The 17,292-nt window shown below is 40.9% G+C and overlaps 1 protein-coding gene across 1 annotated transcript in view; it reads left to right on the forward strand.

Moving 5' to 3' along the window:
• Positions 1-2,496: 2,496 nt before the first annotated feature.
• The window catches only part of LOC124795797 (nephrin-like), a gene marked incomplete at its 3' end in the record, with an annotated part of 432,232 nt that continues 417,436 nt past the window's right edge, over positions 2,497-17,292 (forward strand). Inside the window, exon 1 of the mRNA XM_047259877.1 lies at positions 2,497-3,161. Coding sequence (XP_047115833.1) covers positions 3,038-3,161 — 124 coding nt within the window. The remainder of the gene's footprint in view (positions 3,162-17,292) is intronic.

A 17,292-nucleotide genomic window follows, 5' to 3' on the forward strand; every position in this document is an offset into this window, starting at 1 on the left:
CCAGGTGCACTAAACCGACCCGAAGAGGTCCGAAGAACTTCGGTTGCAATTTCGTTACTCTTAGGTTTCTCAAAACTAGTGATATTTATTTACCAAAAACGATAGACTCGTAGAGTAACCATGAGAGGTTGTCATATTAGGAACTGTGTTAAACACAATGAAAAGTATATAAATAATTCTGGTGCCTAGCATCCGAACGCGCCGACCTATCAGAAGCAAGTTTAGTACATTGACGGACTCACCCTCGGGACTGGTATATACTGTACCATCTGTCACTTGTACCTCATTCCGCTTTTGTACCATATGCTACTTCACGTGTATCAAGGTGCATCAAAACGAGCTTCTAGCAAAATAAAATACTGGTGGCCACAGCCAGGAATATCACACTTATCCCGGCACTGATGATGCCTTTCGCCAACCTTGAGGCGGTGTTAACTGCGTTGTGCAATCTGGAGATTGGTGACATAGGGATGCTTTTCTGAAATAGAATTCACACTTCACAACCTTTATGACGAAGATGAAAGGAAGAAAGGATCTCCTTGATTAATTGATGTTTTGGTGATGTCAGTATTGCCGACTGTAAAGGAGTACTGTTGCAGACATTTTCTGCAGAAGATGTAATTTAATTACTTTGATGTGACAGTTTTGTTGAGGTATTAGATGCAAGTGAGATTACAGAGAATTAGAGTAGGTCAGATCTACGTTCCTTTGGTACACAGTCAGTTAGTTATCCAAAAGAGTCTGAGACAAGTGCTCTTGCTCACACACGTACTGCTACCTACTGGCCTCCCGAGACTGTTTCGGTATTAGAGTTTGAAAATACCGCTACAGTTGTAAATTTCTTTCATGATCACACGACCGCTTTCGGGCTCATATAAGCCCATCTTCAGGTGTCGTAAGTTGGTGCTGTGACCCCCAGCGCCGCGGTGGATGCGCTGCGCTCGTAGGTAGCACACCGCGCCGTACTATGTGGCCATTTGGCTTTGTAGTACAGGAGACGAATCGTCAGCTATGGCTTAGTCCGGTCAGTCACTGAAATTCGTTGAGAATGAGACAAACATTCTCCGTTCCAGTCTATTCCAAGAAAAGAACAATGACTACTTATCTCGCAATTGTTATGTATCCCCAAAGTCCTACCATCGGCTTCTCGTGGCTGAAGATACTAAGTCTTCATCTGCTGTTGCGTCGGCTTCGCCACTCCGTACGCAGAGTGCTCCATACTGCAACTAATTTAGCGAAATCCGTCTCCGCTGGTAATGGCTCCTTTTACATCCTTCGTAACTGATCTCGTTGCACACGGCTTTCCCTCAATTTTGTCCACTAAGAACTTTTCCATCAGCTGCATTGGACTCGCTCCTTGGGAGAATTCCATCTATTTGTGACTGCTTAACGTTTGGTTACTGTATGTGTGCTGGCTGGCCTCCAATTTAAAATGCCGTCATCTTCTCCAAATATCGTGTTAGCTATCGTGTTTGTCATGTACTCCTGCAAGGCAAGGCACTTACGCCATCTTCAGGTAATTCTCTTTTTGATCTGAGTGTTAATTAAATTTTTAAATTGTCTGAGATCACGACATCACTTTTTACCGCGTGCCCTCCACCGGTGCCCGCCGAGTGTCCGAGGGGTTCTAGGTGCTTCAGTCTGGAACCGCGCGACCGCTACGGTCTTAGGTTCGAATCCTGCCTCGGGCATGGATGTGTGTTTCGTCCTTAGGTAAGTCAGGTTTAAGTAGTTCTAAGTTCTAGGGAACTGATGACCTCAGATCTTAAGTTCCACAGTGCTCAGAGCCATTTGAACTATTTTTGAACCTCCACTGGTTGTGCTTCCACCGGCTATCTATGAGCGGTTATTGCACGTTGACGTTCAACAAGGACAGCGGTCATATTACTGTGACTGCAGCGTGTAACTGCGCTCTCTTGACAAGTTCACCGCACAGGGTTCTCCGTTTTGCCAAAGATGAACTAATATATCTCTATAACGAAGAGCCGAAATTCTGCTTGAAATGCTGAGCACGGGGTGTCCGTAGTGAATCGACACAGCTACAACAATCCAACTAAAGTTTTATAACCACCCGCAGCAGTATATCAGCAGCCTCGGTCCACAATCGGTATGTGGAAAATTTCTAATTTACGGAAAGTCTCTCTCGCAGCTGTCAGTTCCGGTACTTGGCGACATCCTGCCACCGTCCTGTCTTGGTTGTCAGCCTCATGTCGTCACGCGTGACCCGGAAAGCTTTCAGACTTGCGGAACGAGCAGCGACTAATTATAGCTGCTGGAGGGAGGGCGCGCGTTGTTAACTGCGCCACATTAAAACGCGCGGCGAGAGCGCGCGGACCGCGCTCGCATGGTTTGGGGAGCAGCTCCTCGCGGCGGTCGCTCGGCAGTTTCCGGCAAGATTCGGGATTGTACGGTGGGGGCGGCTCCGCCCTCGGCCGGCGTGTCGCAGTCGGCCCAGCAGCTGCGCTAGGTGCCGGTCGCTCGTGCAGCAGAACTGCACTGGCCGCTGCCGAGCCCCTGGCGACTAGACCACCGCGCTGTGCGGCGTCTCGTCCGTGCCGTGCCCGCGGTCGGCGCACGTTGCTGTTGCCTGAGACAGCCTCGGTGCTTTGGCTATAAGGCCTCCCGTCGTCGACGCGCACTTAAGCTCGTGGGGGATGCCGCGGGGTGCACCAGCTTAGTGTAACAAGACATTCAATTAAAATGTATACCGTTCCCTCTCTCATACAAAACCTGCGCCGCGTTCTGCGAATCGATAGCAAACTGCGTAGTCTCCGCTCATGAATTATTCGGGAACGATCGCGTAAAGCGCTGCTCCGATGGACCGCAAAGATCGCGTGAGAAGGAAACCAGTACCATTCGGCTTTCACAACACCAACACTATCACACCTTCAGTTAACCAAAAGCGTCGCAAAGTCAAAAACTGTCTTATTAGGGAGCATAAGTTTTCAAGTGATCTTGATTGAAAGTAAGTCGTAATGATAGACGTGCTGATGTATCTGTTAATTAACTGCGTCTAAATTTTGCGGATGAAATCAAAATGAGACCACGGAAGAAGTATACTTCTCTCCTGAACTGTTGTTGTCTCTGCAACAGAATAGTTTACGTCCTTTTGGTGATCCTTGCCAACGGTATCACTTCAAAGATATTAGACGACGAAACAGGTATGTTATTGTGTTATTTGTACTTCTGAATGAATATGTTATTTAATTTTACTCTCAAGCCTCGGCTGTTGCAACAGCCTCGTAAAATATGATGTTTCAACTTTTCCACATAAAATTAACAACAAAAAGTTCTAACGTGGAATGCCAAGACTGATACGAGTTCATCATTAGTGAATACATATTAATATTAATGAGTGTCATCACGGCACTAAGGAGATGGAAAGGGTCTGTTTACTTTCAACTGGACTATTTCTCTGCGGCCTACGATTATCCAGACGACCATTCATCTCATTTCTGGTTATACGACATCCATTATTTATGTACTTATTCATCTCGCAGAAGGGTTGAAGGAGATGGTTACAAATGATTTCAACAGTGTAGCAAAATTTTCGTTTATATCCATTCCATGGTATTTTTCATCCATTTAAACGAATTTACTGTGGGTGCGATGAATTATTACGTAGAAGCCACAGCGAGATTAAAACTGTTAACCTGCAAAAGCGAATTTTGCGTCGTTAACGTGTGTCAAATCGCTAACGTGTAAGCCGGACCGTAATATTCGGTACTGTGACGGCTATCTTTCGTCCTGCACTGTGTACAACACGTAAGAGACACATCAATCACTTACAGAATATTTTACACAAACAGATGTCCTCCCTTGTGCCAGAAATTTAAAGGTAAAAGAAGGCATTTCAGCGTCTATATTGTCGCATAAAGCCGTGAACATTTAATTTACAGTTTGAGTGGCAATTATAAAGGTTACATTCATGCACTTGAATATAGCGTGTCACGTGGTTTATTGCGCTTTCAGTACCTATCATGAGGTCACTGATCTTCGAGATAAATTCATCTGTGGAAACGTCACATCAGACTTCAGTTTTTAATTCATATGAGGAGCTATATGATTTGTGTTATGGTCATTTAAAAAAAATGTAAATATTCTCGTACTCTGTCGTGAGCGTCTCGAAATGTCAGAGACGGAGACGCCCGTAACATGTATCCAGAGAAAATACTGATGTTTGCTCCTCTTTTGTTCAGTGTTTTCTCCTGAGCTTCTCGAAAACAGTTCATTTAATGGAGGTCGTTTCATGATGCACGGAAAAATATTACGTAGTAGGTCTGGCATGGTTATTATCTGCAAAATCTGAACTGATTGCATATTTGCTACGTATTTTGCCTTCCATGTCATGAGCTGCTGAAACTTAAAATGAGATGTTAGCAACTATTCATCGAGGTCTTCTTTGTTACAAACTGGATAAAATCTCTGAAATTTGGTTTACTTGGGTACATAATATAACGTCAATGTTGCGTCAGTGGTATCTTGGTTGATAGTGCATGACACGCTAATAATTATACTTGATATGTATCGATTTCTAACGATCAATCCGTAAACAGGAAACTAAGTAAAAAGGAAAGAGATTTCTGCAAAAATGCAATTACTTGTGACTACTGAAAAACATATCGCTTTGCCGACAGTAAAACTAAATTATGTTTCTTAGGAATAGTATACAAATAAAGTATTGCTTTAAGTAAACTTTAACATTAGGTTTATTTTAGTAAACCATAACCAGCTGCCTGAACGAGTGTATCTATTCTAGTTTTGTAGTGGATGTTTCAAAACAGAGGAAATATTTATGATATTTTGTGTTCTTAATAGTATGTGTTACCAGCTAGTTCAGTGACTAGTCGTAGATTCTGAACATACCTGGCGAGCCTCAAAAACTTTATTATGTTAACGAATCTCTTCAGAGAATGCACGGATTAACAGTGTAAGCACGAAATGTAATATTTGGCTATTGTGAGTCAATATCCCAATAACAAGTGGTCACATCCCGCCCCAATTCACTTGGAATGGTGTTCCTTCACAATCTGTTGATATCTAATGAAAGTGTTTGCTACTGAAATAGCAATTTTCATTTGGCGAGAAGACTTAACATCTGCTGAAATATCAATTTTCATTTGCCGGATAGGAGGTAACACCTTTTTACTGTCGTTCTTACTGTGACTGTCTTAAGACCAATACATTTATTCCTACAATGTTTAATAAGTAGAAGCTTAAATGATAAATTGTTACAATATTAGACTCCAATAAAAAATTCAATGGATACCGGCATTTTCTCCGTGACTGGTACTCTTACCCGAATCTTTCTTAACAGGAACATCAACAAATATAAATCAAAGGTAATGGAGTGTAATCGAATTAATAAGGTGATACAGAGGGAAATAGAGTAGGAAAAGAGACATCAAACGTAACAGACAAGCTTTTCTATTTCTGCACCAAAATAATTGACAATGCCAGATTTACGGATGATATAACATGCAAACAGTCCATAGGAAGAAGACCCTCTTTTCGAAAGGAGAAACATATTAACATATTTTATTATAATATTTGCTTAGAGTGTAGTCTTACATGAAAGTTAAACGTGGGCGATAAACACTACAAATAACAAGTGAACATAAACTTGTGCAATGTGATGCTGCAAAAGTGTGCTGAAGGAATAACGAAGATAGAATGACAGATAGAGTACCTAATGAGAGGTTTCGGCGGAATCGGAGAGAAGAAGTTTTTGGTACAGCCTGATTGAAAGAAATTGCAGGTTGATAGGACACATGCTGATGCATCGTCGACAATGGAGAGGAGGTTGGTTGGAGGGGTGAGGGGTACTGTGAATATATAGGTTGCAGTAGTTACGCAGGGATGGAGACGTTTGCACAAATTGGCTAGCATTGTGATCAGCGTAAGACTTCTCTTTGGACTAGAACCACAACTACAAACTTGGTCACACACAGATCCATACTAAGTGGAATGAAGGAGTGCTTGCCTAGGCATTCATTTCGATACTACATAATCCACAGACCGAAGCTGTCGATGGATGATAATTGATTATTGATCCTCTCCAAGTCAAGTTGCACTCTAACGAATTCATGATCTGCATCGCATTGCACGTATTCCTGTAGCCACTGCCACGCTCCATCCAGTGGAGAACTTACATTCCCTGATCATTATGCGAGCAGTACTCGAAGAGCTCACGTCTCTCGTTTCTGCAGCAAGGGTAAAAGTAATTTGAATGGCATCGTGATCCTATTCCATGGAGCCATTGAGTTCCTAATGGGAATGTGTTGTGGTGACCACGCGTGGTACCATTCGGAGCTTCGTGGTCTGAAATTATGTGAATTTCCTAAAGTGGTACTGAAGTTATCCATCACTTGGAGGGTCTATTCATTGGCGAAAATGTCGTGGAAGTGAAAACCATATACGAACGGAGGGCGGTTTCACGACGAGACCAGAGACTTTTTGGCGTCCTCTTCCAGTTTCCTGTCGACTTTCAACGTTTCTTGGTTTTCTAACCGTCTGTATTGACCTAAAATTTATGAAACCCTAAAACAAAAATTACCTCCAATGCCCCTTCAGCATTAACACCAACGAATGTATCATTTGCGCTTCAAACTCTACTCCACTGTCAGCAAACATTTCACTGCTATCAACGTTTTCACTAAATCGTCTAAAATTTTTATCTTGGATTTTAATAATACTATTACTAATCGGGTGATACAGATTAGCATTTTCATATTTAGAAAACTATTCACCAAACCTATTAGCTTCAACGTCATCTTCCTTTTTCCGCTGAATCGCTCGTTTCATATTTTGTGTATAACTTACTTCCACAAGCCGCTTATCGAGTTACATAGAAAGCTGTTTTAAAAGAGGAAAGTAAATAACACTGGCAACGAAAACGAGGGACAACTGAAAAGATGTAAACCTTTATGCGAATTATTTGAACGTTAACTTGACAGCTATACCCAAATGGTCCCCCAAACGACTTCTACATGGAAACGAACAGGAATGCGTATATGTGTGTGTGTGTGTGTGAGAGAGAGAGAGAGAGAGAGAGAGAGAGAAAGAGAGAGAGTGAGAGAGAGAGAGGGGTGGAGGGGAGGGACGGGCGGACTACCGGGCTATGCGTAAATCCGGCGCCTCACCGGGTTTCTAACCACCAATTCCTGTTCTTCGAAAGGAAAGCAGTGGCCTTAAACTGTAGACTATTTGAATATGCCTCCAACTGACGCAAACCTTCATAGTTTCTGATGTTTGCACCTATGATTTTTTAGCGCTGGAACCAGAAGTTCTCTCACGGAGAATGTGGGAATAGTACAAGAGGGCGAACGGTGCCGGTGAAGTACTGTAGCTTACATTTTTTATAATGGGTGTTTTTATATGACTGGGGTGAAATGTACTGAAATGAAATTAGTTACCCTCCTCGAATCTGGCAATTCCTTCCTGCGTCCTTCGCACTGTAAACTACTACGTCTAAGCTCTGCTGTCAACCACGCAACTGTCAGCTAATACCAGTCACCGAATGGTACGCTAGTTGTTTTCCGTACTGTTTACACGGGCATCACCATTGTGTTGTCAAAATTACCGTCACTGGTGCTCTTTCCTTTATGATTGTAAGGTTTGCTTATAGCTTTCTCTGTTTACTTCCTTTATTAAAACCTCTTTATTTAATTCCTCAGTAGAGAGATTTTAACTTCGCGGATGTGTACTGAGCAACGAGTAAAAACTGTGATAAGAGAACGCATGAGCCGGACAAGAGTATGAACGTGAAATTCTTAAGCATTTATTTGTCACAGAGATTACGTCGTACTCCTTCATAGTCCGCAGTACTCGAGTCACTATCCTTTACGTTCACCACATCATCAAAATCATATACACACCATTTGACAATGCACTATTTAGCGGATTCAGTCTCCGAGGAGGTTTTAGCAATTTACTACCTGCAGAACGAAATGTTTCTTTTCTAAAAGATAATGTTTGCCTTGTCTTGCTTCCCTTCGACTTTGGTTTACTTTACTCTGTTTCTCTTATAGAACATTCTTCGAAGGCAATGAGCGATTTTAGATGTTCTGGCCCGCTGCTCTCTTTTGTTAACTAATCGCAATTTTGGAAAAAGGCAAATGTCAGAAAAGAGTGTGTACCTTAACACGCTATTATATTAGATCCTATCAAAAATCAATTCTTAACTGATACCATGGAAGAATAGTTGAGAAACAGTAAATTTTTATTTTTTATGTTGCAAAGCACTTCTGCAGCGGCTATCCAATAGAAATTTCAAGCCAAGTGCAGCCAACGCTGAAAAACTTTAAATGCATACGCCGCTTTTCTGTTCAACTAATCTCCTGAAGTTTTTGTCATGAGGGAATTATTGTTGTCTTCTCCATGAATTATAATTTCCTTTAAGAATTTCTGTTTGGTTTCCTTTACTGCTTCCACTGCATGCGTAACAACAATACGGGACTTTCGCTACAGTTGTCTCCCTGCATCTCAACCATTGCCTCCCTGTCATGTCCTTCGACATACAAGTTGAAGAAAAACTAATTTCCCCATTTGGAGAACATTAAAGAATGTGCTCAATTAACCTTTGTTAAATGCTTTCCAAATGTAAATTACGTTATTGTAGATATGCCTATCTTCAAACTATCTTACCTGACAAGAGTGCCTCACATTTCCTATATCTTTTCCGAAACCCAAACTTTGAACGTGTCAGTGAAGATCTTGTCATCCACACGACGACTGCTGACACACATATCGTCCACAGCAGTTAACTCATCGCATGTCTGTTAATGTTACTCTTCGCAAACCAAGTTTTTGATAAGATAAAAATATTATTGCACACTTAAGCAATCATCCGTAACGGAGAGGACTGTGGGTACTAACTAGCTCGAGATTTATTTTTTTGTCGGAGACTGCATACTTCAATTTACTGTATATGAAATGAACGCAACATTGAGTTAAATGACAAAATACTTAATTAAACTTAACTTCAATGCTCATCTTGCCTATTAAGTCTCCGTGCACTGGCTTTGAAGTACCGGACGTCTACTGGACGTATAACAATCACTCGCTTTTTTCCTTTACAGCCCTAAGAGCAGACAGCTCATTTACAGTACGAGTGCCATTCGTATGGAGCTCGCAGGGAACAAAACCATGGCAGGCCTGGTGTTGTGTTCTTCAGGATAAAGGGTTCGAAACTGATATTTCATGCGTTATACCTCCAGATATGTTTTATGAACAACAGTCATTTTCTACATGTGGAATACTGTGGGGAACCTAAGCTAAGACTATTTTATCCTTCTTGCTCGAGATTGTGTTTTATGAATAACAATCACTTTCTAGATGTGGAAAACTGCAGAGAACCAAAGCTAAGATTTTTTATCATTCTTGGGTTTTATATCTTTTTCGTTAAGTTAATCAAGTGACTCTCAGACATATCTATATTTTTTTATCCGTTTTGGTAATATCTGATCCGTTAACTAGCACTTTTTTCTACTTTTAATCATTCCAGAGAGCTTTTTTAACCTTTGATTTATATTCTTTCTTCATGACAATTTTTCTAATTTACCGCTTCACCTTCCCATGGTAACTTCAGCAGACAAGTTACCTACTGAATAGTCTTAAGCATCATCTCCTTAAAGTCGCCGTAACACAGCTTGACGTCGGTTTTTTTCAGATTTGATTGTTTCCTTTCACCTCTAAACACTCTAGCTATTAATGGGAAGAATATTCATTTCAAAAACATTTCTCACGAAAGGAGGTTTTCCTGTGAGATGAGAATCAAAGTTTTTAATACGTTCCGTTTGAGAAGTTTTTGTGTTTTCTACTTATTACGATGCGAAATAGCTTTATTACTGAGGCTTACATTTTATTGTAATATGCATCTCATTTTAGTAACAGAGCTGGGAAAAAACATTACTAAAATAATTTCTATCTTACTGACGTTCCTTCAGTGCAAATTTAGCCCTGAACTGACCTAAAACTGTACCTGATGTTGAAACGGAGGATATCCTAAAGAATATTTCAATTAGTTTTGCAAGTTGATTTAATTAAAAGTCAAGGTAATTAGAAATGAGTAGTATTAAAAAATTAATAACAATTTCTCTTTATCAGTTAGAAAACCAAATGCCAACATTTGTAAACAAATTAATTTTCGGTAAATTGGGCATAGATCTCCCACCAAATACTATTCTTTAATGTGTTTGCGTAGGTAATGTGAGCTGTAATGTATGCTGCTGTGCTTTTATCTAAATGTTGACGATTTTTATCCTGATGTGCGGAACAAACAAAATGAGGCACTGAGAACCATAGGGCGCCGAAACACAGACAAAAGTTTCCGGGAGTAGCAGATGATTGAAAAAATCAAATTTGTAGACAAATCAGCAGTCTCATAGCTCTGACTTGTTTTGAAGCAAGTCTCTACATTGTATATTTCCTATGAAAAATAAGATACCCGCTTTGTCTTATAGCATATTAACTAATATTTAGGTTTATTTTGATTCTTGTTGTTCACACACAAAATATCGCTATATCGACTAGTAACATAGCGTGTTTTGATAGCTGTGAAGTTTGTAATTAATGTCAAACTAGAATCAGAACATAAAGAGCAGATGTTATATGTACCAGCACAGAGTTATGAGATTTTCCAACATTGCAAAGTCCTTGTTATCATCACTCGGTGGCTTTATGTTCAGATAAACCTGCCGATAAACCTGCGATTGCGAAGGACTACTGCTACGTACATGATATAGGAACTAAACTGTGTTGCCAATCCCAAGTAAAATTTGAGCAGAACAAAGCAACCAAATGATGCTTCGACCTTTGCGCCTGTATGGAAATGAATATCAGCGAAATCGGTGAAAACGTTTTCCTCTAATTTTCATACACACTTTGTGAGCTGACACATAAAGAAGGTGGCGTAGATAAAAGTAGCCCGTATAAGTACAACGAACTGGAGTGAAATTACAGAAACGAAGAGCTGAAATGGACTTATTGTTTATTTACAATGAAAAATGTAGTGAGAAATACATTAACAAAAGGTTCTGAAAGTGACCCCTTCCATCATCAGTACACAGCTGTGCACACCTAAGCTTATTCAGATACAACTGGCTTGAAGTTCGGACATTGATGACGGCAGCTTCAATGCTGATGTTGTCTTTCAGCTCCTTTATTTCGTGTGGATTAGTTTCTAAGACGTTGCCCTTCAAGTGCTCCTACAGGGAAAAATCACATGTTGCTAGATCCGTCTAACGTGGTGGCCATCAATGTGTACTGACACTTCGTTCCTCAATGAAGACATCATTGCCTCGTTTTAGGGATACCTTACACGTGTGGAACTTAGCCACAACTTGCTGGAAGAAGCTGCACTGTCTTTCACATTCAGTGAGCGGAGAGCAAAATACATTGAAAATTTATATATCTGCAAGCTCGCTGAGAATAGTGTCAAGCTGGCCTTTTTGATCGACCGGTTCTAGGCACTACAGTCTGGAACCGCCCGACCGCTACGGCCGCAGGTTCGAATCCTGCCTAGAGCATCGATGTGTGTGATGTCCTTAGGTTAGTTAGGTTTAAGTAGTTCTAAGTTCTAGGGGACTAATGACCTCAGAAGTTAAGTCCCATAGTGTTCAGAGCCATTTTTTTTATAGTGCTAATATACATCGTTCCAATTATGTGCGTTCCTCTTACACCGCATCACACGCCGATTTTTTCATCTTGGGGTGGTTGTTCCCACACAAGGTTGGGTTCACCGTTGCCCAGTACGTCGTGGCCTGTGAAATATTAAAATATACTTCATCACTCGTGATGTAATGGAAAGGATCTAACAAATTACCGTATATATTATTCAGAAGTGACTTGCAGTAATCCACACACTGATGACTTCATCCCGCCGCAAATGCTCTACAGCCGTCTCATGATATTACTTCAAATTAAGAGTTATCAATATCCACTGGGAGCAACTCCTATTTACATGAGCTTGTTGGGCCAGGTTACTTTTGGAATTCTTTGGGCTCTGAATAATTTTTTTTTTGTCATCAGTCTACTGACTGGTTTGATGCGGCCCGCCACGAATTCCTTTACTGTGCTAACCTCTTCGTCTCAGAGTAGCACTTGCAACCTACGTCCTCAATTATTTGCTTGACGTATTCTAATCTCTGTCTTCCTCTACAGTTTTTGCCCTCTACAGCTCCCTCTAGTACCATGGAAGTCATTCCCTCATGTCTTAGCAGATGTCCTATCATCCTGTCCCTTCTCCTTATCAGTGTTTTCCACATATTCCTTTCCTCTCCGATTCTGCGTAGAACCTCCTCATTCCTTACCGTATCAGTCCACCTAATTTTCAACATTCGTCTATAGCACCATATCTCAAATGCTTCGATTCTCTTCTGTTCCGGTTTTCACACAGTCCATGTTTCACTACCATACAATGCTGTACTCCAGACGTACATACTCAGAAATTTCTTCCTCAAATTAAGGCCGGTATTTGATATTAGTAGACTTCTCTTGGCCAGAAATGCCTTTTTTGCCATAGCGAGTCTGCTTTTGATGTTCGCCTTGCTCCGTCCTTAGTTATTTCACTGTCTAGGTAGCAGAATTCCTTAACTTCATTGACTTCGTGACCATCAATCCTAATGTTAAGTTTCTCGCTGTTCTCATTTCTACTACTTCTCATTACCTTCGTCTTTCTCCGATTTACTCTCAACGCATACTGTGTACTGATTAGACTGTTCATTCCGTTCGGCAGATCATTTAATTCTTCTTCATTTTCACTCAGGATGGCAATGTCATCAGCGAATCGTATCATTGATATCCTTTCACATTGTATTTTAATTCCACTCCTGAACCTTTCTTTTACTTCCATCATTGCTTCCTCGATGTACAGATTGAAGATTAGGGGCGGAAGGCTACAGCCTTGTCTTACATCCTTCTTAATACGAGCACTTCGTCCTTGATTGTCCACTCTTATTATTCCCTCTTGGTTGTTGTACATATTGTATATGACCCGTCTCTCCCTATAGCTTACCCCTACTTTTTCAGAATCTCGAACATCTTGCGCCATTTTATATTGTCGAAGGCTTTTTGCAGGTCGACAAATCCTATGAACGTGTCTTAATTTTTCTTTAGCCTTGCTTCCATTATTAGCCGTAACGGCAGAATTGCCTCCCTCGTCCCTTTACTTTTCCTGAAGCCAAACTGATCGTCACCTAGCGCATTTTCAATTTTATTTTCCATTCTTCTGTATATTATTCTTGTAAGCAGTTTGGATGCATGAGCTGTTAAGCTGATTGTGCGATAATTCTCGCACTTGTCAGCTCTTACCATCTTCGGAATTGTGTGGATGATGCTTTTCCGAAAGTCAGATGGTATGTCGCCAGACTCATATATTCTACACTCCAACGTCAATAGTCGTTTTGTGGCCACTTCCCCCAATGATTTTAGAAATTTTGATGGAATGTTATCTATCCCTTCTGCCTTATTTGACCGTAAGTCCTCCAAAGATCTTTTAAATTCCGATTCTAATACTGGATCCCCTATCTCTTCTAAATCGACTCCTGTTTCTTCTTCTATCACATCAGACAAATCTTCACCCTCATAGAGGCTTTCAATGTATTATTTCCACCTATCTGCTCTCTCCTCTGCATTTAACAGAGGAATTCCCGTTGCACTCTTAATGTTACCACCGTTGCTTTTTATGTCACCAAAGGTTGTTTTGACTTTCCTGTATGCTGAGTCCGTCCTTCCGACAATCATATTTTTTTCGATGTCTTCACATTTTTCCTGCAGCCATTTCGTCTTAGATTCCCTGCACTTCCTGTTTATTTCATTCCTCAGCGACTTGTATTTCTGTATTCCTGATTTTACCGGAACATATTTGTACTTGCTCCTTTCATCAATCAACTGAAGTATTTCTCCTGTTACCCATGGTTTCTTCGCAGCTACCTTCTTTGTACCTATGTTTTCCTTCTCAACTTCTGTGATGGCCCTTTTTAGAGATGTCCATTCCTCTTCAACTGTACCGCCAACTGCGGTATTCCTTATTGCAGTATCTATAGCTTTAGAGAACTTCAAACGTATCCCATCATTTCTTAGTACTTCCGTATCCCACTTCTTTGCGTATTGATTCTTCCTGACTAATGTCTTGAACTTCAGCCTACACTTCATCACTACTATATTGTGAGCTGAGTCTATATCTGCTCCTGGGTATGCCTTACAATCCAGTATCTGATTTCGGAATCTCTGTCTGACCATGATGTAATCTAATTGAAATCTTCCCGTATCTCCCGGCCTTTTCCAAGTATACCTCCTCCTCCTGTGATTCTTGAACAGGGTATTCGGTATTACCAGCTGAAACTAGTTACAGAACTCAATTAGTATTTCTCCTCTTTCATTCCTTGTCCCAAGCCCATTTTCTCCTGTATCCTTTTCTTCTACTCCTTTCCCTACAACTGCATTCCAGTCTCCCATGATTATTAGATTTTCGACCCCCTTTACATACTGCATTACCCTTTCAATATCCTCATACACTTTCTCTATCTGTTCATCTTCAGCTTGCGACGTCGGCATGTATACCTGAACTATCGTTGTCGGTGTTGGTCTGCTGTCTATTCTGATTAGAACAACCCAGTCACTGAACTGTTCACAGTAACACACCCTCTGCCCTACCTTCCTATTCATAACGAATCCTACACCTGTTATACCATTTTCTGCTGCTGTTGATATTACCCGATACTCATCTGACCTTCAACTTCTTTTCACTGACCCCTACTATATCTAGACTGAGCCTTTGCATTTCCCTTTTCAGATTTTCTAGTTTCCCTACCACGTTCAAGCTTCTGACATTCCACGCCCCGACTCGTAGAACGTTATCCTTTCGTTGATTATTCAATCTTTTTCTCATGGTAACCTCCCACTTTTCAGTCCCCTCCCGGAGATCCGAATGGGGGACTATTTCGAAATATTTTGCCAATGGAGAGATCAACATGACAGTTCTTCAATTTCAGGCCACATGTCCTGTGGATACACGTTACGTGTCTTTAATGCAGTGGTTCCCATTGCCTTCTGCATCCTCATGTCGTTGATCATTGCTGATAATTACCCGGCGAATATCTGGAATAAGTTCTGGTGTGTGAACTCAAGGAATTCTTCGTTGTTTTACATTTTGCACAGATCCGAATGTGCGCCAATTTTTATAGAGACTCAGTATTGCTCTCCTATGGTAGACCGCTATTCGGATACTTGACCCCGAAATATCCGAAATATTCGCGAATTTCCTTAATCGAAACTGTTTTCACATATACTCCCGCAATTTCAATTTCTCTCTTCTCTCTCTCTCTCTTTTTTTTTTTAAATTAGAAAGTCTTTTAGCAGATCGCAAAGAGAAACATCTATCTTCACTGATGAAGTAAGCTGAAATGCTGACATAAGAAAGTTAACAATCGATTATTGCATGAAAATGTCTTTGTTGTAGCTCCTTATTTTAGGAGGCGAAGCAGTGAATTCACATTGGACGGGGATTAGACCCTGTAGAAAAAACTGATTCATCATAAGGTCAACAGATGTCAGAAGCATGCACATCTCCGTAAATTTCAAGATTGATAACGGTGAGCTGTAGGCCCTAATGGTTCCTAGCACCTCAAATGTTTTCAGTCTGGGTCGACGTATTATAGTGCAATGGGCGCATCACTGCAAAAAGTAATTCCAAATATCGCCATTGCGGGTGAAGTTTTTTTCTGTATCATGTACATTCAGGCATGACATGGTTCTGTATTTCCAGTGTCTGATCAACCACTTCATACAATATTGTAATACTGTGCTCGCCGTGGTAGCTTTTCACGTCCTTGTTGCTCTATACTATCTTATAAGACCACATTCTTTATCTAACTGAGCTCACACACATCAGGAAAAAAATCCTGACCACTTTGTAGCGCTGTACACTATGCAGACTGGCTCCAGGCAGTCACTTAACCCTCCAACGCTGATGCAAGTCATGGCTGTGAATGGTGTGCATGTGCGCAGTACAAATGGGTTTGCCCCACTGAAGTGTATTGGGACATTTTCTGTTCATGTTATATATTAATGACTTTCTAGATAATATTATTAGTAACCTGAAACATTTTGTAGATGATACAGTTGTCTCTGAAGAAGCTGTATAAATATTCACTGAGATCTTGATACGATTATTTAGTGGTACGATGATTGTCAACGTGCTTACAATGTTCTGAAATGTAAAATTGTATTCTTGACAAAACGAAAAAACCGTAGTTCCTGTGACTCTAATATCAGTGAGTCACTTTTGGAATCGGCCTACTCATACAAATGCGTGAGTATAAGAATTTGTATGGATATGAATAGAAATGATCACATAGACTCAGCCGTGGATAAAGCAGATGGTAGACCTCGGCGTATTGGTAGAACAATGGTAAAGTGTAGTCGGTCTACAAAGAAGATTTCTTAAAAATCACACATGAGCCCAATTCTAGAATACTGCTCAAGTGTGTGGGACCCATACCATATTCTGCTAACACGGGATCTTGAATGTATACAGAGAAGGGCAGCACGAATGGTCACAGGTTTATTCGAAGCGTGGAAGAGTGTCGCAGTGTTACTGAAGGAACTGAACTGCAAGCCTCTTCAAGATAAACGTCAATTATTCTAAGAAAGTCTATTAACAAAGATTCAATAACCAGCTTTAAATGATAACTAGGAACTTGCCACAAACTCGTACGTATAGCTCCAATAGGGGTCGTGAGAATAAGGTTAGAATAATTACAGTACGCACAGAGACATTCAAACCAAATTCTTCCTACACTCCAGACGTTAAGGGAACCAGAAGAAACCCTGATAACTGGTGCCTTCTGCTGTGCACTTGATGGTGGTTTGCAGTATATAGATGTAGATGTAAATGGGAAAAAGCGATCGTATCCAGACGCGCCTAATCGCTGAAATTAACCAATCTGATGGTGCATCAACGTAGACTGTATAACGTGTCCACCGGGGATGGTGCATCATTCGCAGCCAAGTGACTCGCCTGAAGTGCAGCATGCGTAAAACCTACTAATAGACAGTGGCTGGAGGCGGGTATCACGCCTTCTCACTGACAATCGGTTTCAAACTAGACTGCGCTTTGAGCTGTAAGTGACTTCAGGTCCATTTTTTCCCAGTTTCCGACCGAATATTGTGAAGGGAACCCAATTCCATGGAACTATAGACATTTAGAGTATGTCACTTCACATATGGTCATTGATCACTGCATCCCATCTTTCTCTCTGGTCAGTAAACACAGTGGTCAGGAGCTGTCCG

This window comes from Schistocerca piceifrons, chromosome 4 (assembly GCF_021461385.2).
Source record: "Schistocerca piceifrons isolate TAMUIC-IGC-003096 chromosome 4, iqSchPice1.1, whole genome shotgun sequence".
NCBI classification, from domain to species: Eukaryota; Metazoa; Arthropoda; class Insecta; order Orthoptera; family Acrididae; genus Schistocerca; species Schistocerca piceifrons.